The sequence below is a fragment of the Centroberyx gerrardi genome, chromosome 17, assembly GCF_048128805.1.
Source record: "Centroberyx gerrardi isolate f3 chromosome 17, fCenGer3.hap1.cur.20231027, whole genome shotgun sequence".
Taxonomy (NCBI): domain Eukaryota; kingdom Metazoa; phylum Chordata; class Actinopteri; order Beryciformes; family Berycidae; genus Centroberyx; species Centroberyx gerrardi.
The window spans coordinates 13,500,805-13,516,343 of record NC_136013.1 but is presented as its reverse complement, the minus strand read 5'-3'; the positions used below and the strand labels follow the sequence as shown (position 1 = coordinate 13,516,343).

Sequence of the window (15,539 nt, the reverse complement as noted above, 5' to 3'; positions counted from 1 at the left end):
CAAAACAAAACAAATAGATGGGGTCGGCGCTTTTTAATCCAAGCAATCCTCCCTCCGTCTGTAGCATTACTACAACCAAAACCGCACACTTCTTTAAACCTGAGACACACATATACACACACACAGACCCAGACACACACACACACAGACACGTCTGGTTCCTGTCTGCTGTCGCTTCATAGCATGTCTTTCAACCCCGTCTAACCCCTTAAGCCTTCCCCCCGCGAGAGTCATACGAGGAAACAGTCTGCCACATCGGCCAATAAGGAGGAGGTAGTCTGGGATATAATTATCCAATTTAATTGGTTCGTGTGTGGGTGTTTGTGATGGTGGCGGGGGGTACTAATCCATGTTTTATTGAGGTACCAGATGTTATATGGTTAAAAAACAAACTTCACTCTTCAATGAGAACTGCTGAAGACTTAGAAGAGTGTGGCTCTTTTTCCACCAATGGGTCTATAACTCATTCATATGCACACACACACACAAACAGCCCTGGTGTTGATGTGAAAGTCAAGGGAAAGACTTGATATCACAGTGATCTTATTCATTTCACCGCTGTGGTGTGGTCAGCCCACATTGTTTGGAGAAGCAGTAAAAACCTCTTGCTGTCTTAAACTGGCACTGTGGCTCAGGGAGAAAGATGTAATCTATTTTCCTGTTTGATCCATTTCAGATCATAAAACGACCACTAGCAGTGGCACATCCACAATATCCTTCCTACAAAGACTCCACAACATTATAGATGAGGTGTTATATCTTCATAAAAAGCCATATGACATCTGAGGAAAAGTGGTTATCAGGTCTGAGCAGCAGCAGTATGTAATGTAATGAGCGGTGATGTGTAAATGGAACCAGTCCCTCATATGAAGATTTAGCTGGAACGGTTCAGTCCATATCTGGGATTGTTAAGGCGGTCCCCCTCTATTCCTCCACCTGCCCCTGCCTCCTCCTCCCTGACATGACTGGCCTCCCCTCCTCCAACACAGCAGCACTTGGTATCACTGTGGGGGGTCAGCGAAACAAGGGGCCGCCCTGCTTTTGCCTCTGGCACTGACTGAAGCGGGGGACACGCAATTCACCAGCATGCACACATACACAGAAACACACACACACACACACAGATAGGCAGATACACAGACAAACACAACTTCACATGCCAGTAGGCAGCAGGGTGGACTGCAGGGTTGTGTAGCGATTAGAAAGACAGTTGGCAAGTATCCGCCCTGCTCAAGCATCCTTGGGCAAAACACTGAATCCCCACCAGCTCCAGGGGGGCAGCTCTGTATCTGACCCTGACCCTGACCTCTGACCTCGCTGTGGAAGGGGGCAAGCGGACAGACCTAGGCCCAATCCCAATGTCCCCCCTACGGACTGAGCCCTGAGCCCTCACGGACTTAATTGACGTCACCTGTGTGCGCAGCTGTAGTTCCTGAGTGCGAGAAGTCATGAGGGCTTGAAATGGTATAGGAGGAATGGGACAGCACTTTGTGATATCACGTGTTGCCTTGACGACGTCAGACATTACTATCTCCCGTCAATTAATCCATTTGTAATTTATTCTTTGTTTGCGCTTTTGTCTAAACAGCATTATTAAGCTAAAATGAAAAAAATTTTGATGAATAATTTTAAATAGGCCTAGGTATATGTTTTGCAACATTGCAAAGTTTATACTGTGCTAATGGTTATAGAAAATACACTTCATTCTACTAGAGGTTAACCTGCACAACATCATTACAATATGTAAAATATGTTCAAAAAAAAAAAAAGGATAACAAAAAAGAAACAGTAGGAGGTACATTGAAAGCAAAAGGTACTTTTAATAAAGCTTAATGAGCACAAATAAGCACATAAGAAAGGCTATATTACATGCTGCTTATATTAGCAACATCTAACACCCTTCTTAAACTTTTAGGAAAACGTAACTTTTTTTTTTCTCAAATGATCTGTTTATTCTGTTTTAATGTTGCAATGTTTTCTCTTTTAACTGTATCTTGCATGTAGTTTCACTCTTTCATTCCTGTTTCTCTCTAAGTTCTTGTTAATTGTTTTTTTTGTGGTTATTTTTCCTTCATTATGTTTTTTTTTTTCTTTTGTATCGAGTGTATTGGCTGATATTTTCCACATACGTGAATATTAACGTCACAAACGCTTTGAACTGTGGGTAATTCCCTCAAGCAAAGGCTACAGAAATGCGGACTTGCTGAAAGTCTGCATAAAGGGCTCATAGAGTCCGCCAGTGAGCCCTCACGCACTTACCGATTTCACAGTGGGACGGCCCTGAACCCTCGCGGACTTGTCGGGAACGCGCGTCAAAGTCCGTGAGTCTGTGAGTGCGGACATTGGGATTGGGCCCTAGAGGCGTTGCAGTTGTTCATGGAGTCCCAGTGGAGAATTAGCTGTGCGCAAACAACATGGCTAAATATACAAAATCTGGACAAGAAAAAGAGAGATACCTGAAAATGATTGTTAGGGTGTGGGTGTAGATCAACTCAGTATCGTTACAAGTAAAAGTGAATAGTGTGATAATGTAGATTTGTTCAGGTTACTGTGACACAGTAAACAGTCTTGTCTGTAGTAGGGCTGAACAATTAATCGAAATTTTATCGAAATCGCAATATGGCATACTGCAATTTTCAAATCGCAGGAAGCGCAATATTTGTTAAAGGCGAAATGTGTGTCAAAATACCATTTTAAATTAAATATTGTCATGCTGCAGAGATGTCCTGGCCTGCACATCATATTCTACAGACTTAAGAAAACATCTTTGTTTGGTACAGATCCCCGTAAAAATCACACTATAATCATTTTAATACGTTTTTCAATGAAAATGAGAATAATGATGTAAAAATTATCATTCCCTCTAATATCGCAAATTATATCGCAATTGCAATATCAGTCAAAATAATCGCAATTAGATATTTTTTCAAAATCGCTCAGCCCTAGTCTGTAGCCCTAGTCTCTAGTTCAAATCACTATGAGCTGTAGCTTGAGAAGAGTTTAGTCAACCTAAACAAAGAGTTGTTTTTTAGCTTTATTAGCTAGGTACCTAGCAAGCAGCCAGTACAGTCAATGTTTCCATACAACTATAGCCACCGGTGCTAGCGTCTACTAGTTACGTTAGCTAGTGTGCAAATCAGATGTGTTTACAATAAGACAGTGATGGTTACCTGAGGAGATTATAATTTGACATTACCTAAACACAACATTGGTCAGATTTATCAGCGGTGAATTCCCAGTCATAAACAAAGAAATTCGCCTTGTCTATTGAATTCTGCTGAGACGGCCAAATTGTACATGTAGATACAGTCATTGTTGCCCAAGAGCTGGGGGCGTCCACTGTGGCTGCCAAAGGGTGTGTTAGGTCACCTGAAAGACCGCTACAGAGAGTTTCCCTACGGGGATCAGTAAAGTATCACATGATTAATAGGTAGACTTCCTCTCCACTACAGTTTGCACAGAATGAGTCAAACAAGTTAGTCTCTCTGTATGTTCTGCTGGCCGGCTCACAGCCAGACACGGAGCTGCTCCACACGTGGCACAGTCAGGGTAAACACAGGAAGAGCACTTTCTTTCTGCCTCGACATCCACTGGGCCTGGAAGACTAGAGGGAAAGCTGCAACTCATTTAAAACATATGACAAATATATAGTACGCACGTACGTTCACCTCCGCAGGCCTACAATGATCCTGCAGGCATTTGAGAGGAGGCAGATCATGAGGAAGCTTTGCTCAAGTGAAGCCATTCATCACTGTTCTATGTAATATAAAATTTATCTCATTAAACAGTCACAGTTAGCCTGACAAATGCATTAGAATCGGAGCTGAAAATTGCTTTCTGCCTAAGAGAGAGGTTCACTGTATGAACCATACTTAACAGCACAGTCTTGATTTCGAGTCCTTTCTTGTACAGTGGGGCCAAAACTACAAAACTGCTGTTAAAATCAATCTGAAAACGCCCTTTCAAGTGCTTCATTCACAACTTTTCTCCATGCTGAGTGAGTAAAGTCAATATTTGGATAGAAGTGGGTGCCATCTAGCCGACCACTAACAGGCCGCGTTTCCACGGTTTCTCTGTTCTCTCAGACAGCTGAGATGTGTGTAGTCAGCTTGCCCCGGGGCAGCATGGAAAACTCCAGCCTACAAGTTCAGTGGGAGTGTGGGACGGAGTGAGAGGGAGGGGGGAGTGCTTTTTACTGTGTGTCATAAGACTGTCTGACACGCGCTCATAAACGCACACACACAAACACACACTTGGAGATGATGCTGATCTCCACCGCACCACATGACAGAGCTTTGGAGGAGTGAAGACCTTACCGTGCATCAACATCCGCCAGAGACTTACCGTAAACTCAAAGATAGATTCAAACTCTTAAATCATGCTGTCATTACTGTACAATGCCTCTGATATAACCAACTTTGTTTCACCACATAGGACATAGGGAGCACATGTGTTTTTTTACTGCTGTTAATCTTGTGGGACCTCTGAACTTGCAGCCTGGCTGTTAACAGCTTTAACTGCTTTTCACCGTTTCACCAAGAGACTCGCATAGGGTTCCGTTTCTTTGCAGGGAATTGATTAAACTCAGGTCTTTCTGCCTGACTGTGAGTTATTCAAACATCTCATCTACCTACATGCCTTCTGGTGTTTTACCGCCGAGACGCTTGGTGCTTTACAGCTCCTCAGCGAGCACTACAAAGACCGCCGTTGGACCGGAGCCTTCACCACCACCTGCCAGAACTCACACTCACAGTGGGGTGACAACATCAACTGCGGTACTTAAAGCGCTAAAGAAAACAGACTTTCGTGTGGAGGGGAAAGGCGTTGTTGAGTGCTTTTTACTTTTTACTGGGTGAGAGACCTAGGCAGAACTTTTGTTTCCGTTTGGGTTTCCCGGCCACGCTGCCTCACCCGGCTCAGAGGGCCAAAGTGGACTAAAGAAGAACGCTGCGTTAAGTTGAGTGGAGAGGAGTTTGTACCACATTTTCTGACGTAAATACTTAAGTGGCAGCGCTTTTATTTGTGTCTAGTCTGGAGAATCCACTAGCCAGCTGACTCACCACCCCCCCCGGCCCTGTCACTCAACACTTCCAAGGCCTCCTGGTCTACTTTCATTGCGTACAGTTGAAGTTTATTACATCGTTTGTCACTGTTGAACAACTGAGGACTCGCATTTTCTTTAGCTATCATCAAAAAGCTTTCAAGTAGGACGAAGTGAGGAGTGAGCACATGAACAAACAGACCTTGATCAAAACACAATTGTAAGACTTTGCAATACTTCGAGTGAAAATTACAGCAGAGACCTGACGGCGCCATTTTTAAAACCTGTTAAATTTGCCTGCCCAACTTTGAGGGGAGTATTTAATGAAGTTTGTAAACTGGCAGGGGACTGATGAAAACCAAGTTTGAGGGAGGGGCTGGAAAATAAGGACCAAATGTGCTGTGCTTTGAGGGGAAAAAACTCCTCTGACTTCACCTTTTGAGTTTCTCTTTGGCTCTTTCATATAGACCTGTGTGTAAACCTCCTGGTGTAAAAGCAGCAGTGCCAGAGGCAAACTGCCCAACAGTTACTGCACAGTTCTACAAAGTATGATGACGCCTGGGAGACACAGAGGAAGAATGATCTGCTTTCACCTGGAAAAGTTCAACTGGAACACTACGGAGAGCGTGATAGTGCGCGTTTGTGTGTATGTGTGTGATTGTGCACACTTCAGTCGCAGAGAAAAAGACCTTCGTTTAAACAGCTCCTTTTGAAGTCCTTTGAGAGACTACATGACTTTCAAGTTGAGTTTTTTTCGGCATAAAATCAGTCCCTCTAGGAGAGCGAGGCACTTTGACGAAGCTTAGGCTTCTAAAGAACTCCACAAGCGGCCTCTACATATAAAACATTCAGCCTGGGTAAAATTAGAGCGGATATCATTTCAGATCTCAATGCATTTCCAGTACCGCAGTATCAGAGTGTGTGTAGAAAGAGGGGACACTTAGTGCCCAACTCTCCCGGGAGGCTGCCTACTCTGCAAATGGAACAAGACAGAAGACGGAGGGATCTGGGATTATCAGGCAACTGGGGAATACGAAATAAGATCATCAAAAGGTAGCAAAACCCTGACTTCATTTGAATAATAAACAAAATGCCTTGACGTCTATTCGTAGCATCAAACATTTGATCTAGTTTGGTCTCAAATGATAGCTCAATTCTACACCTAAGCCAAAAGCAATCAGACTAAAACTCCCTCAAGAGCCTCGAAGGAGCTTATCTTAAAACATTTCCCACTGGAGAAGAAGTCCGGGGCAGTTCTCTCTCTGAGTGAAAGTGACAACAGGACAACACAATTACGAGGACTCACCCCTCCCACCTCACCCCCGAGAGGAGCGGAGTGGCCAGGACTACAAATCAATGGTGGAGTTCATTAATGAAGAGGCAGGGCCGGTCAGGGAACAATAGCCGTCAACAGGAGCCGTCTCTGGCAATCTGGGCCAGGACACCCTGATGGATGAGAAGTGCTTTACGTTCCCCTTTACCCCCCCATGCCCCTAGTGTCCAACCCCCCTAACCTCTGTGTAGGACAGAGAGAGCAGGCAGTCGCCCCTTTAACCTCAAACCCCTTCACCCTGCTGGACCGAGAGCTTCCACGCTCACTATTGCTCCGACAACCTTCCTCCAAAACCACCCGAACTCACCTGGCTTCACAATGGTCAATCAATCCAACCCCAATCTCAACACACACACACTGGGGGTAGATAGTGTATAAAACTGAATCACAATTCCTATCACATCCTAACAGTCACAGCGCACCAGCAGATAAGAGAAATCATGGCTTTGAATCGATTGGGGCGGGACCGTGACCTCCGCCCCTGGTAGATCCATGGGGAGGGCTGCTGCGACATAAGGAAGGCCTGGAGAGAGCCTGTCTCAGGATGATAACACACAAACTGCTCTACAAGGCCCTGGAGGCTGGAGACACACCTCTCACTTCAAACAAAAGTCCCATGGGGAATTTTGGGGTAACAGTCCCACAGAGAGGAAAAAAGGGGCTTTGATTTTACAGATGTTAGGGTGATACGGGACTGAATCTGAAAAAGACTAAAATTGAACTGTCAAGTACTTGCCTTTCCCTCTAAAACATGAAGGCTTTTGGAACAGTTTAAAAAGGAAAAACATCAAGAATTCTTACTGACTGTCACAGGATTTGGAAGAGTAAACTAAGTTGCTTCTGCTCCAAAATATTTGGCCTGCTCTGATGTATTTGGTACAGTGAGGGGGCAAAATGAAGGGACTTGACAGTGGGGACAGGGGTGAAGCGGGGAAACAGGACTGTGTTGATCCTGCCAGAAATCCCTTTTCAATTATAGGAAGCATTAAGCTTCTTAGGAAGTATCCTGAAGACTGGCCAGAGTGGCTGGGGTTTTGGGCTGCTCACTTGAGCCAGACTGCTCATTTAGGCCAAACATGCATGTGTGCGTGAGAGCATGTCGGTCCATCCGTGTGTCTCTAAAGCTATTAGAAGTGGATTGTCTCTGCATCCATAATCCTGCTGTCTGAAGCCTTGTTAAAACTTTCCTCCAGGCCACCTGTTCCTGGGGACAGCTGTTGTCCCCGGCCAGGCCACAGCCGTTCCTGCCAACCATGCCTGGAATGGGGGGGGGGGGGGGGGGGGGGGGGGGGGGTTCTGGGCAGAGGAAGACCAGGCCTTCCCTTGGCCCGGGAACAAGTCCAGCGTCAACACATGCTGACACACTGACACAAGGAGAAGAGTAACGAGAGCACACTTGTCTTTGGAAATTAACACTTCAGCCATAAATCACTGCACTTTAAATGAGACATTCCAACACGAAGTAGCTTTAGAGAGGAACAGGTGTTTTTGTACTGCAACAACTGATTATGCAACGACACAACAGTCCCGCCGCTGGGGCAGCTGGAGATGAGAAATAAGATATCATCTTGTGTTTACAAAAGATAAGGGTTGGTGTCAGCTCTTACACTTAAAGCAGGCACCGACAACAACTGGTGGCCTGAGTTTAAACTTAGAAGTGCTATAAAAAGGGATGAGAGGCTAAAGACTCTCAAGGTAAAGACAGACACTCTCACATTAGGCACTTATCCACTGCTTTTTCACCACCCATGAATTCATTGAAAAACCTAGTTCAGTATTCTACAAGCCTCATTGCCTCATTGTACAGCAATGCCAATGAAGATAGGAACAGTCACTGAGAACCAGACTGAAGGCTGGTATGGCGGGCAAACCTGTGCCAACAGTTGCCTCTGGATGCCAGGAATGCCAGCGCCGTTCCCAGAGGTCCTCCCCAATAATCTCTGTAGAGAATCAAGCAGTCGGGCGACATGCCTTACCAGCACATAGCTGGCATACCGATGTGATGGACCTCTGTCAGATGAAATAATAGCCAGATGGGAGAGTAATGGCTCTAGCCTTCGGACAGAGTCAACCAACCCCACCCCTACCAACCCCGAAAATGGCCCATGAAAAGCTGAGCTCGGCTATAAATAACCGTTATTCATGAGAGAAAAATGAACAGACTGGACAGAGGGATAGAGGACAGAGGGAGAGGCCTGTTGGGTGGGTTTCTGGCCCTGTGAAGGGGAGGCCACGGACCGTGTAGGAGTTCTGCTCTCTCTCTGCGGGATACAGGCCTACTAGCGGTGCAGTATTGTTGACGGTTATATGGGCCCCAGCGATGCTCAGGGTCCCGGGATTGTTTCATAGTGAAAGAGAGGGAGGCCTGCCAAGGACGCCAAGTCTAGAACATTGCTCAGGGGCTAAGAGGCGTAGGGACAAGGGAGGGACACTGGTATCTACGCAGCAACACAGGGAATGTCCAAGACTACATTACATGCAAACGCTCTACCGGTCGAGCAACAGTGAATTACAGTGTAGCCATGATGTAATAAAACATACAGTGTCTGCAGTTGACAGCTTCATCAAAGAGCTACAACTGACACCATAAAAGCAATGTCATGAATGCCGCATAGTGATGGTTGTTCGCAGCCAGTCAGGCAGCCAAGCCCAACTGTGGCCTACTGTGTGAGTCATAGCCATTTAATTCCCTATGTATGCAGTCACAATTGATACTTTGGGAGGGATGCTGCTGTAATACACAGTGATCCCAATAACTGATCCACTCTGCCCGAGAATGAATATACCATTATGGCTTTGAACGCTTGCCACTGCTGCTCAGAGGATTGTCAATGAACAAGAGTCATTAGAGAGAGAGAGGACGCAACACTGAGGCATTACACAAATACACCTCTCCCTTCATACCTGAGCTGGAAGTGGATGAACTAGAGATTCGATCAAGGAGAGAAGTCTATTGATTCAAATCTTTTTTTAGAGTCTCTCTCTGACTGGCAGAGACTCGGCCATGGGCAGGCAGAGCCAGAACTGGGGGTATAAAACAGTCATAAAGGCAAAAATAGGACCAAGACGCAGAATGTGTGCCAAGTCTAGCCTTCGGCAGACTTCCCTTGGACGTCCTCTTGAGTTTTTCTTGGGTGAGACAAAAGGACAGGGGCATTTTAACAAAGATCAATACTTAACACAGAGGTCAGCTCAACCCCCAAGGCTAAGTGTTGGTGTTCTGCCTAAATGTCATCCAGCCCCTGGTATCCATGGAAATGCACCGTCTAGTCAACTACCTCATCATGTCTGAGAAGTCATTTTAAATCAAAAATCGATAATGTGAATTTTACAATAGGGCGTTCACAGAAAGTATACCAGTCAGACAATGAAGATATAGCATTGTCTGGATCAGAGTCGCCCTGGTGCACTAGTCTAGACATCATTTGCCGCTCAGATCATTCCGAATTAAATTGTAAAAGGAAACTTAAGTCAGTGAGAGATCTTAGATCGGCTTGTACTTTGAGAAGCTTGGACTCTTGGAGCGTTCAAGACTTAGTGTGGACTGAGAAGCTAGTAAAGAAAGCTCAACAAAAGTGTGGAGGAGGAGAAGTCGTGTTTTACAGGAGCACAAAGGGGGGTCACGACACAAAGACCAAACATCCTCTCACTGGATAAACTGGTTTTTATGGCTGTGGTTTTAAGGACACACACACACACACACACACACAAGCACTCCGATTGGCTTTTGATAGCCAGTTCTCTCTGCTGGACACATTAAAACCCATTTATTTGGCAATGCAAGACAAAGCTTTTACAACTACTAACCTAATTAAGGTTGTGTCAGATGCAATTAAATTTAGGGAGAAATAATTACACAACAGTCTGCGCCCATTTAAAACCTCTGAGTGGTTCAGTCTCCTCTACTGTTATAGGCTTCCTATAAACACACCAGACACAAGAGGTCAATGCAGTTTGAAGGGTCTTTAAAGAAGGTGAAACAGTGCATCAGCCTACCAAAACACTTGAGACATTACGACCTCCCTCTGGAATTACACAACATTAGATGCATGAGCTTCTTTTGATACAGCCAGGGCAAGATGGTACGATGAAGGGCGAGGGAGGAGCGTGTCTTTGAAATGGAGCAGAAAACCTTTACTGGTGAGAGGAGGTGGCAACCTAAGCAGTCGCTCAAAAGAGCTAATTATGTCATTAATTGTTGACAGTGGCTACATTACGTTGCTACATACAACTAAAGTGAAGTGCATTTATCATCATCATGTAGGCTATTACAACACACACAGGAACACGACAGGAAAATAAAATACAGCTAGTGAGACAACTGCACATAATTTGTTTCCCTGCATGAAGTAGCTTGGCCTTACTTCATCAATTTCAAAATTGCATTGTAGACTGAAATCAAAACCCTGCTGTGCTTGTGTTTGTGTTTGTCTTCCACGTGGCTGTTCACTGACGCACACGCCACCCTCTCTGCTGACTTTTTGGGGGATCCAACGTGTTTGCCGGGAAAGGGTGATTTATATGGTGTGTGGACTCAACACAAGCGTTAAGTGGTGCAGCCCATTGTCCCAAAAATATTCTTCCTCTCAATAGGTTCTTGGTCTCTTCTCAGTCGTCACAGGATTAGGGAGAAGAACTAGTACGTCATTTCCCCGAAAGAGCAAGCAGGACTCAAGCCATCTGGGATAGCAGATTTTCACACTAATCACACCCTTTACCAACAAATTAATCTCACTCCTCAACACGTTGCACCCACACAGAGATCAAACTAGTAACAAAACAGATTTACTACTGTGCTAAACACAGACTGATCAAACGTAACAAGGAGCACATCTTAATATTTATTACAAAGAAATGTTAAGCAGGGCAACAATACCTTGTGTGCAAAAATCAGCAACAAAAAGGACAACCCATTACCAAAGTCATGGGTGCCAATTCCACAAACTAAAGACATCTTCCTAAACAGTACACCAGCCCACTGTAGCATTACAGAAAGCTCTGCTCCAATCAGCCTGTCCTCAGCTGTCAATTCAAGGGTAAAAACTAAGAAGTGACCGCTTATATAACAAACTGCTGTTCTGAAAGGGCCGGAATCAGCACAATGTTGGAAAGTCAGCACAATGCTGTAAACAGTCTGATATTTTTACTGACTGTCAATGTTCATGAATATATGCGGATGTATAACATTACTCAGGGGTGAAAACCTCCATTAAAAAGTGACCTTGTTTCTCCTCTTGGTGTTTAGCCAAAATCTTTTGAGAAATGCTAATATCAAGAGACAGCTAACAAGAAAAATGTAAAGTTAAGAAAATTACCAGATACTTGAGGATGCATGTGCGTGTGTATGTGTGTGTGTGTGTGTGTGTGTGTGTGTGTGTGTGTGTGGGTGTGTGTGTGTGTGTGTGTGTGTGTGTGTTTCAGATTCCAGGCAGGCCAGCAGACAATAAGTGGAAGTGTTCTCCGTCCACTGCAGTGTTTAATTGGTCAAACAGACCAAAGTGAGCGAGGCTGTTGTCCCGACAATAAGGCCTTGTGCTCTGGGAGCCTGAGCGAGGGAAGGTCAATCTGAAACAACAACAACAACACAACTCACTACCGAGCTGCAGTCTCCGTCTCTGGAACAACAATCAAGCAGCTTTAACAGCCGAACTCTAAAACGAAGTTGCTGAATTAGATTCTCAACCCAACAATTCAACCTCACAAGCCAACAATTACTGTTACTGACCTACTATGTACATCAGTAAAAGCCGCACACTTACTCACTTACTATTGCAGCCTACAGAAAAGTACATTCCACTCTAAGTAGTGCTGAATCCAACCAGTCTCAAGAGCAGATTAATTGCTATTTTAACACCAGCAGCAGCAAAGGTTGCATTGTTCCAGCATGCACCTATAGGTGTCTGACGCCAAGCGAAGCACCTGTCAGCCGGAGCAGGTGTACGTCTGGCTGCCTGAGACACACAGGTTAAAAATAAAGCCACAGCCCTCACCAAGGTGTGGGGGATCAGGAAGCTTATGGCGAAGCTGACACTGAGCCCAGATGTGGATTAGCTGAGTAATACTGACATTAGAAGCCAAGAACTGAGCACCGTCTCTGCACACGTCTCCGTGTCCTTAATGTTCTGTCTCTCCATTATAATTTGCATGACAATTAAAACTATTCCTCACTGTGTGAAGTGAGGAAACCAGGAGGAAATGATGATTCAATTATGACAACAAGATGACAAACTAGATTGGCTGCTAGTAATAAGTGTTATCATCATGTCACCTACTTTCTACAAGCGTGCCCTACACACGCACACACACACACACTAAGCTGTTCATGTGGGAAATTCTATTTTTACCATCAGGCTGGGCGAGGCTCTGCTATAGAGCACACAAAGTAGGGAAACTATAACAAGAGAGGGAGGGAGGGAGAGAGGGAGGGAGAGAGGGAGGGAGAGGAGGGCTGTCAGGGAACAAAGCGGAAGTGTCCTTCCTCTGTAAATGACCTGCAAGTTAAAGGAAGAACACAAACGCTTTCTCTCCAGCTACAGAGTAAAGCAGGTGTAAACTGGGTCAAGTGCATATTTGAGATTTCTTTCTTTCTTTCTTTTTTTCCCCCTCATCTGCCAGGCTGTGAACCAAACGACTTTGGGAATTATATCCTTTAAGCCTAAATGATGCCAGTGTGACCACTACAAACAAATGTAGAGCCATTCTGAAACGCTTTGTTTGACTGAGTGAAATACATTTCCTTCACAGTAGTGGTGTGCGTGTGCGTGCGTGTGCGTGTGCGTGTGCGTGTGCGTGTGTGTGTGTGTGTGTGTGTGTTTGTCCTGCCTGCTCACTGACCGCTACACAGGCTGCCTACTCTGGTTGGCTCATTGTTGAGGGGGCAGAACAAATGCAACTTCTTGTCGAAAACGCCCTTTACTATAATGACACATTACAGTGCCAAGCTAGGTGCAGTAGTATTATAGACTTGAACAATGGCTGAGACTGAGCTTTGACTGACAGTGTTGTTGTTGGGCAGGGGTCTAGTGGTGAGTAAACCCACCTAAACTCCTAGCTAACCTGGCTGTTTATTTGCGGAATATAGTTTACCCACGGTTTAAGGCTGACATAAGTCTTTATGATATGACATTCATGGTATACATCATACTAAGCATGTAGACTAAATATGAGGATAGAGTCTTTTAGGGGAAAAGCATAACTCGTGCTTTTATGAAGATGTATTTTCTGTCCAAATTGGTGGTTGTTTGCCTTATTTACCCATTTATATTCCCCACTACATCACTACAGTCACACCAGAGCCACTCACCTCCTCCAAAGCAGCCACAGTATTCCTGCAGTGGGACATTCTGGTGGTGAAGTTGGAGGCAGTCGGCGATTTATAATCTTCATTCGTCTCTGCCACAAACTCTGAAACTGTTATTTGGTCCGGCATAATTAATCCCTTTTTCTTGTATATGGAAGCGCTCTTCTTAATCCCCGCGGCGGTACAGTTTTAGGACAGAAAAGTTCACAACAGCAAAGTCTTTGAAGGTCCTCGCAAGTAAACCATCGCTGGGTATGTTTATGTCATTCCCTTGTTTGCTCTCAACACAGTCCAGTGCGGCAAGGTTGCACGCTGGCTCGAGTAGTTACAGCGTTGCCGCTCACACCGTGCCGTGCTCTAAGGTGATGGATGTATCCCTCCTTCCTCAGCCTACTACTTCCTTTCCATTCAGTTTAGTAGGTCGTCCTGTAGTTGCTGAAAAAAAATCGAGCTTCCTCGGCAAAGCTTCTCTCGTTCCCCAACCTCCGACTAAGCGAGGGAACTTCTTTTTCCAAGCCTGAGGAAACAACAACTAGGCGTTTCAACGGGAGCGCAAGAAATTGACAAAGGTAGAGGAGGGGATTCAATGGTGCGCACCAGCCAATGGGGAGGACCAGCTGGTAATTGGGAGCCAATCAGGATTCATGGAAGGCGTTGACTCATGATGCCTTCAATTGTTCATCGTAAACTCCTACTTCCACGACCTAACGTGAGTTCTTGAGCATTCAAGGCGCTTTTGGTAGAAAATAATGACAAAATTGACCCTGTTTTTAAGTAAAAGGGACTTTTATGAGTCGCTGTTGTTTTATTTCAGAAATCAAGCGGCACAGAGCTACTATGTGTTGCAGAAAGAAGAGAAGAAATTGCACATCAGGTGTGTAATTAATTTTTAATGCTTTCATTTGGCAAAAGTTGCTGAACAAGTCTGACAAGTAAAAGTTATTCAAAGTATGAAAACAGAAACATACATCCACACTAATCAGTTACAAAAAGAGCAATAGCATATAATAATAAAATGCATCACTTTCACTAGGCCCTTTTGTACAAAGTTGACATGGCTCACCGCCCTCTAAACGTCACACTTCGGTCCAAATAAGGGATTCCGGATCCCACCCCCTTTCTGTCTAATGTGAAAATGAATAGAGGAGTAAAATGATTGCCTTTAGCTATGTCCAACGATAATCTGGAGATTCCTCTATCATGCATTTCTTTGATGAAGTGGATTCTGATGGGTTTTGAAGAGGGTTTTTTTTACTGCAAAAACAGTAAAATAAATAAATAAATAAATAAATTCTTAGTTTAGCATTCCAGCATTTCATGGCTTTGTGAAGCTAGGATAACAGACCGTAAGGAGGATAACGCAACATCTGCCCCATTGTGTGCAAACTAGTTTTTAAAAATTCAGTAACATGTTGAAATATGTAATAACTTCATCATACAAAATTTCTACTTACATTATTTCACCCATTTAAGAACAGAGCGATTGGCAATCGGGATCCAAAAATCACATTCATTTTTGCCGTAGACAGAAAAAAAATGAATCTGGATATAATCCGAAAGCATTGAAATCACGCCAACACTTGGGAGGCCTATTGTACAAAATTCCCAGACGTATTTACCACTTTGTTCGGTCGTTCATCCAGACTCCACTGTTAATCAAAATATTTCCGACAGCACTTGAAGGCAGCATCTTGATTACAGCACCACCAACAGTTATTTTCTTAAGGTGGAGAGAAGTAGTCGACCATGTGGAAATGATGTAGTGGCACAGTGTGGTAGTGTGATTATGTTGCCAAGCAAATCTCTGTATTGCACTGTTTCATTTCTCTCATGCTGTGTGAAAACAGCACAAGTAATATTTGGTC

At 44.5% G+C, this 15,539-nt stretch overlaps 1 protein-coding gene across 1 annotated transcript in view; it reads right to left on the bottom strand.

The window, feature by feature from the left end:
• asap2a (ArfGAP with SH3 domain, ankyrin repeat and PH domain 2a) overlaps positions 1 to 14,174 on the bottom strand; it is a 59,164-nt gene extending 44,990 nt beyond the window's left edge. The window contains exon 1 of the mRNA XM_078289380.1: positions 13,678 to 14,174. Within this exon, the coding sequence (XP_078145506.1) occupies positions 13,678 to 13,803 (126 nt within the window). The 5' untranslated portion in view covers positions 13,804 to 14,174. The remainder of the gene's footprint in view (positions 1 to 13,677) is intronic.
• Positions 14,175 to 15,539: the final 1,365 nt, after the last annotated feature.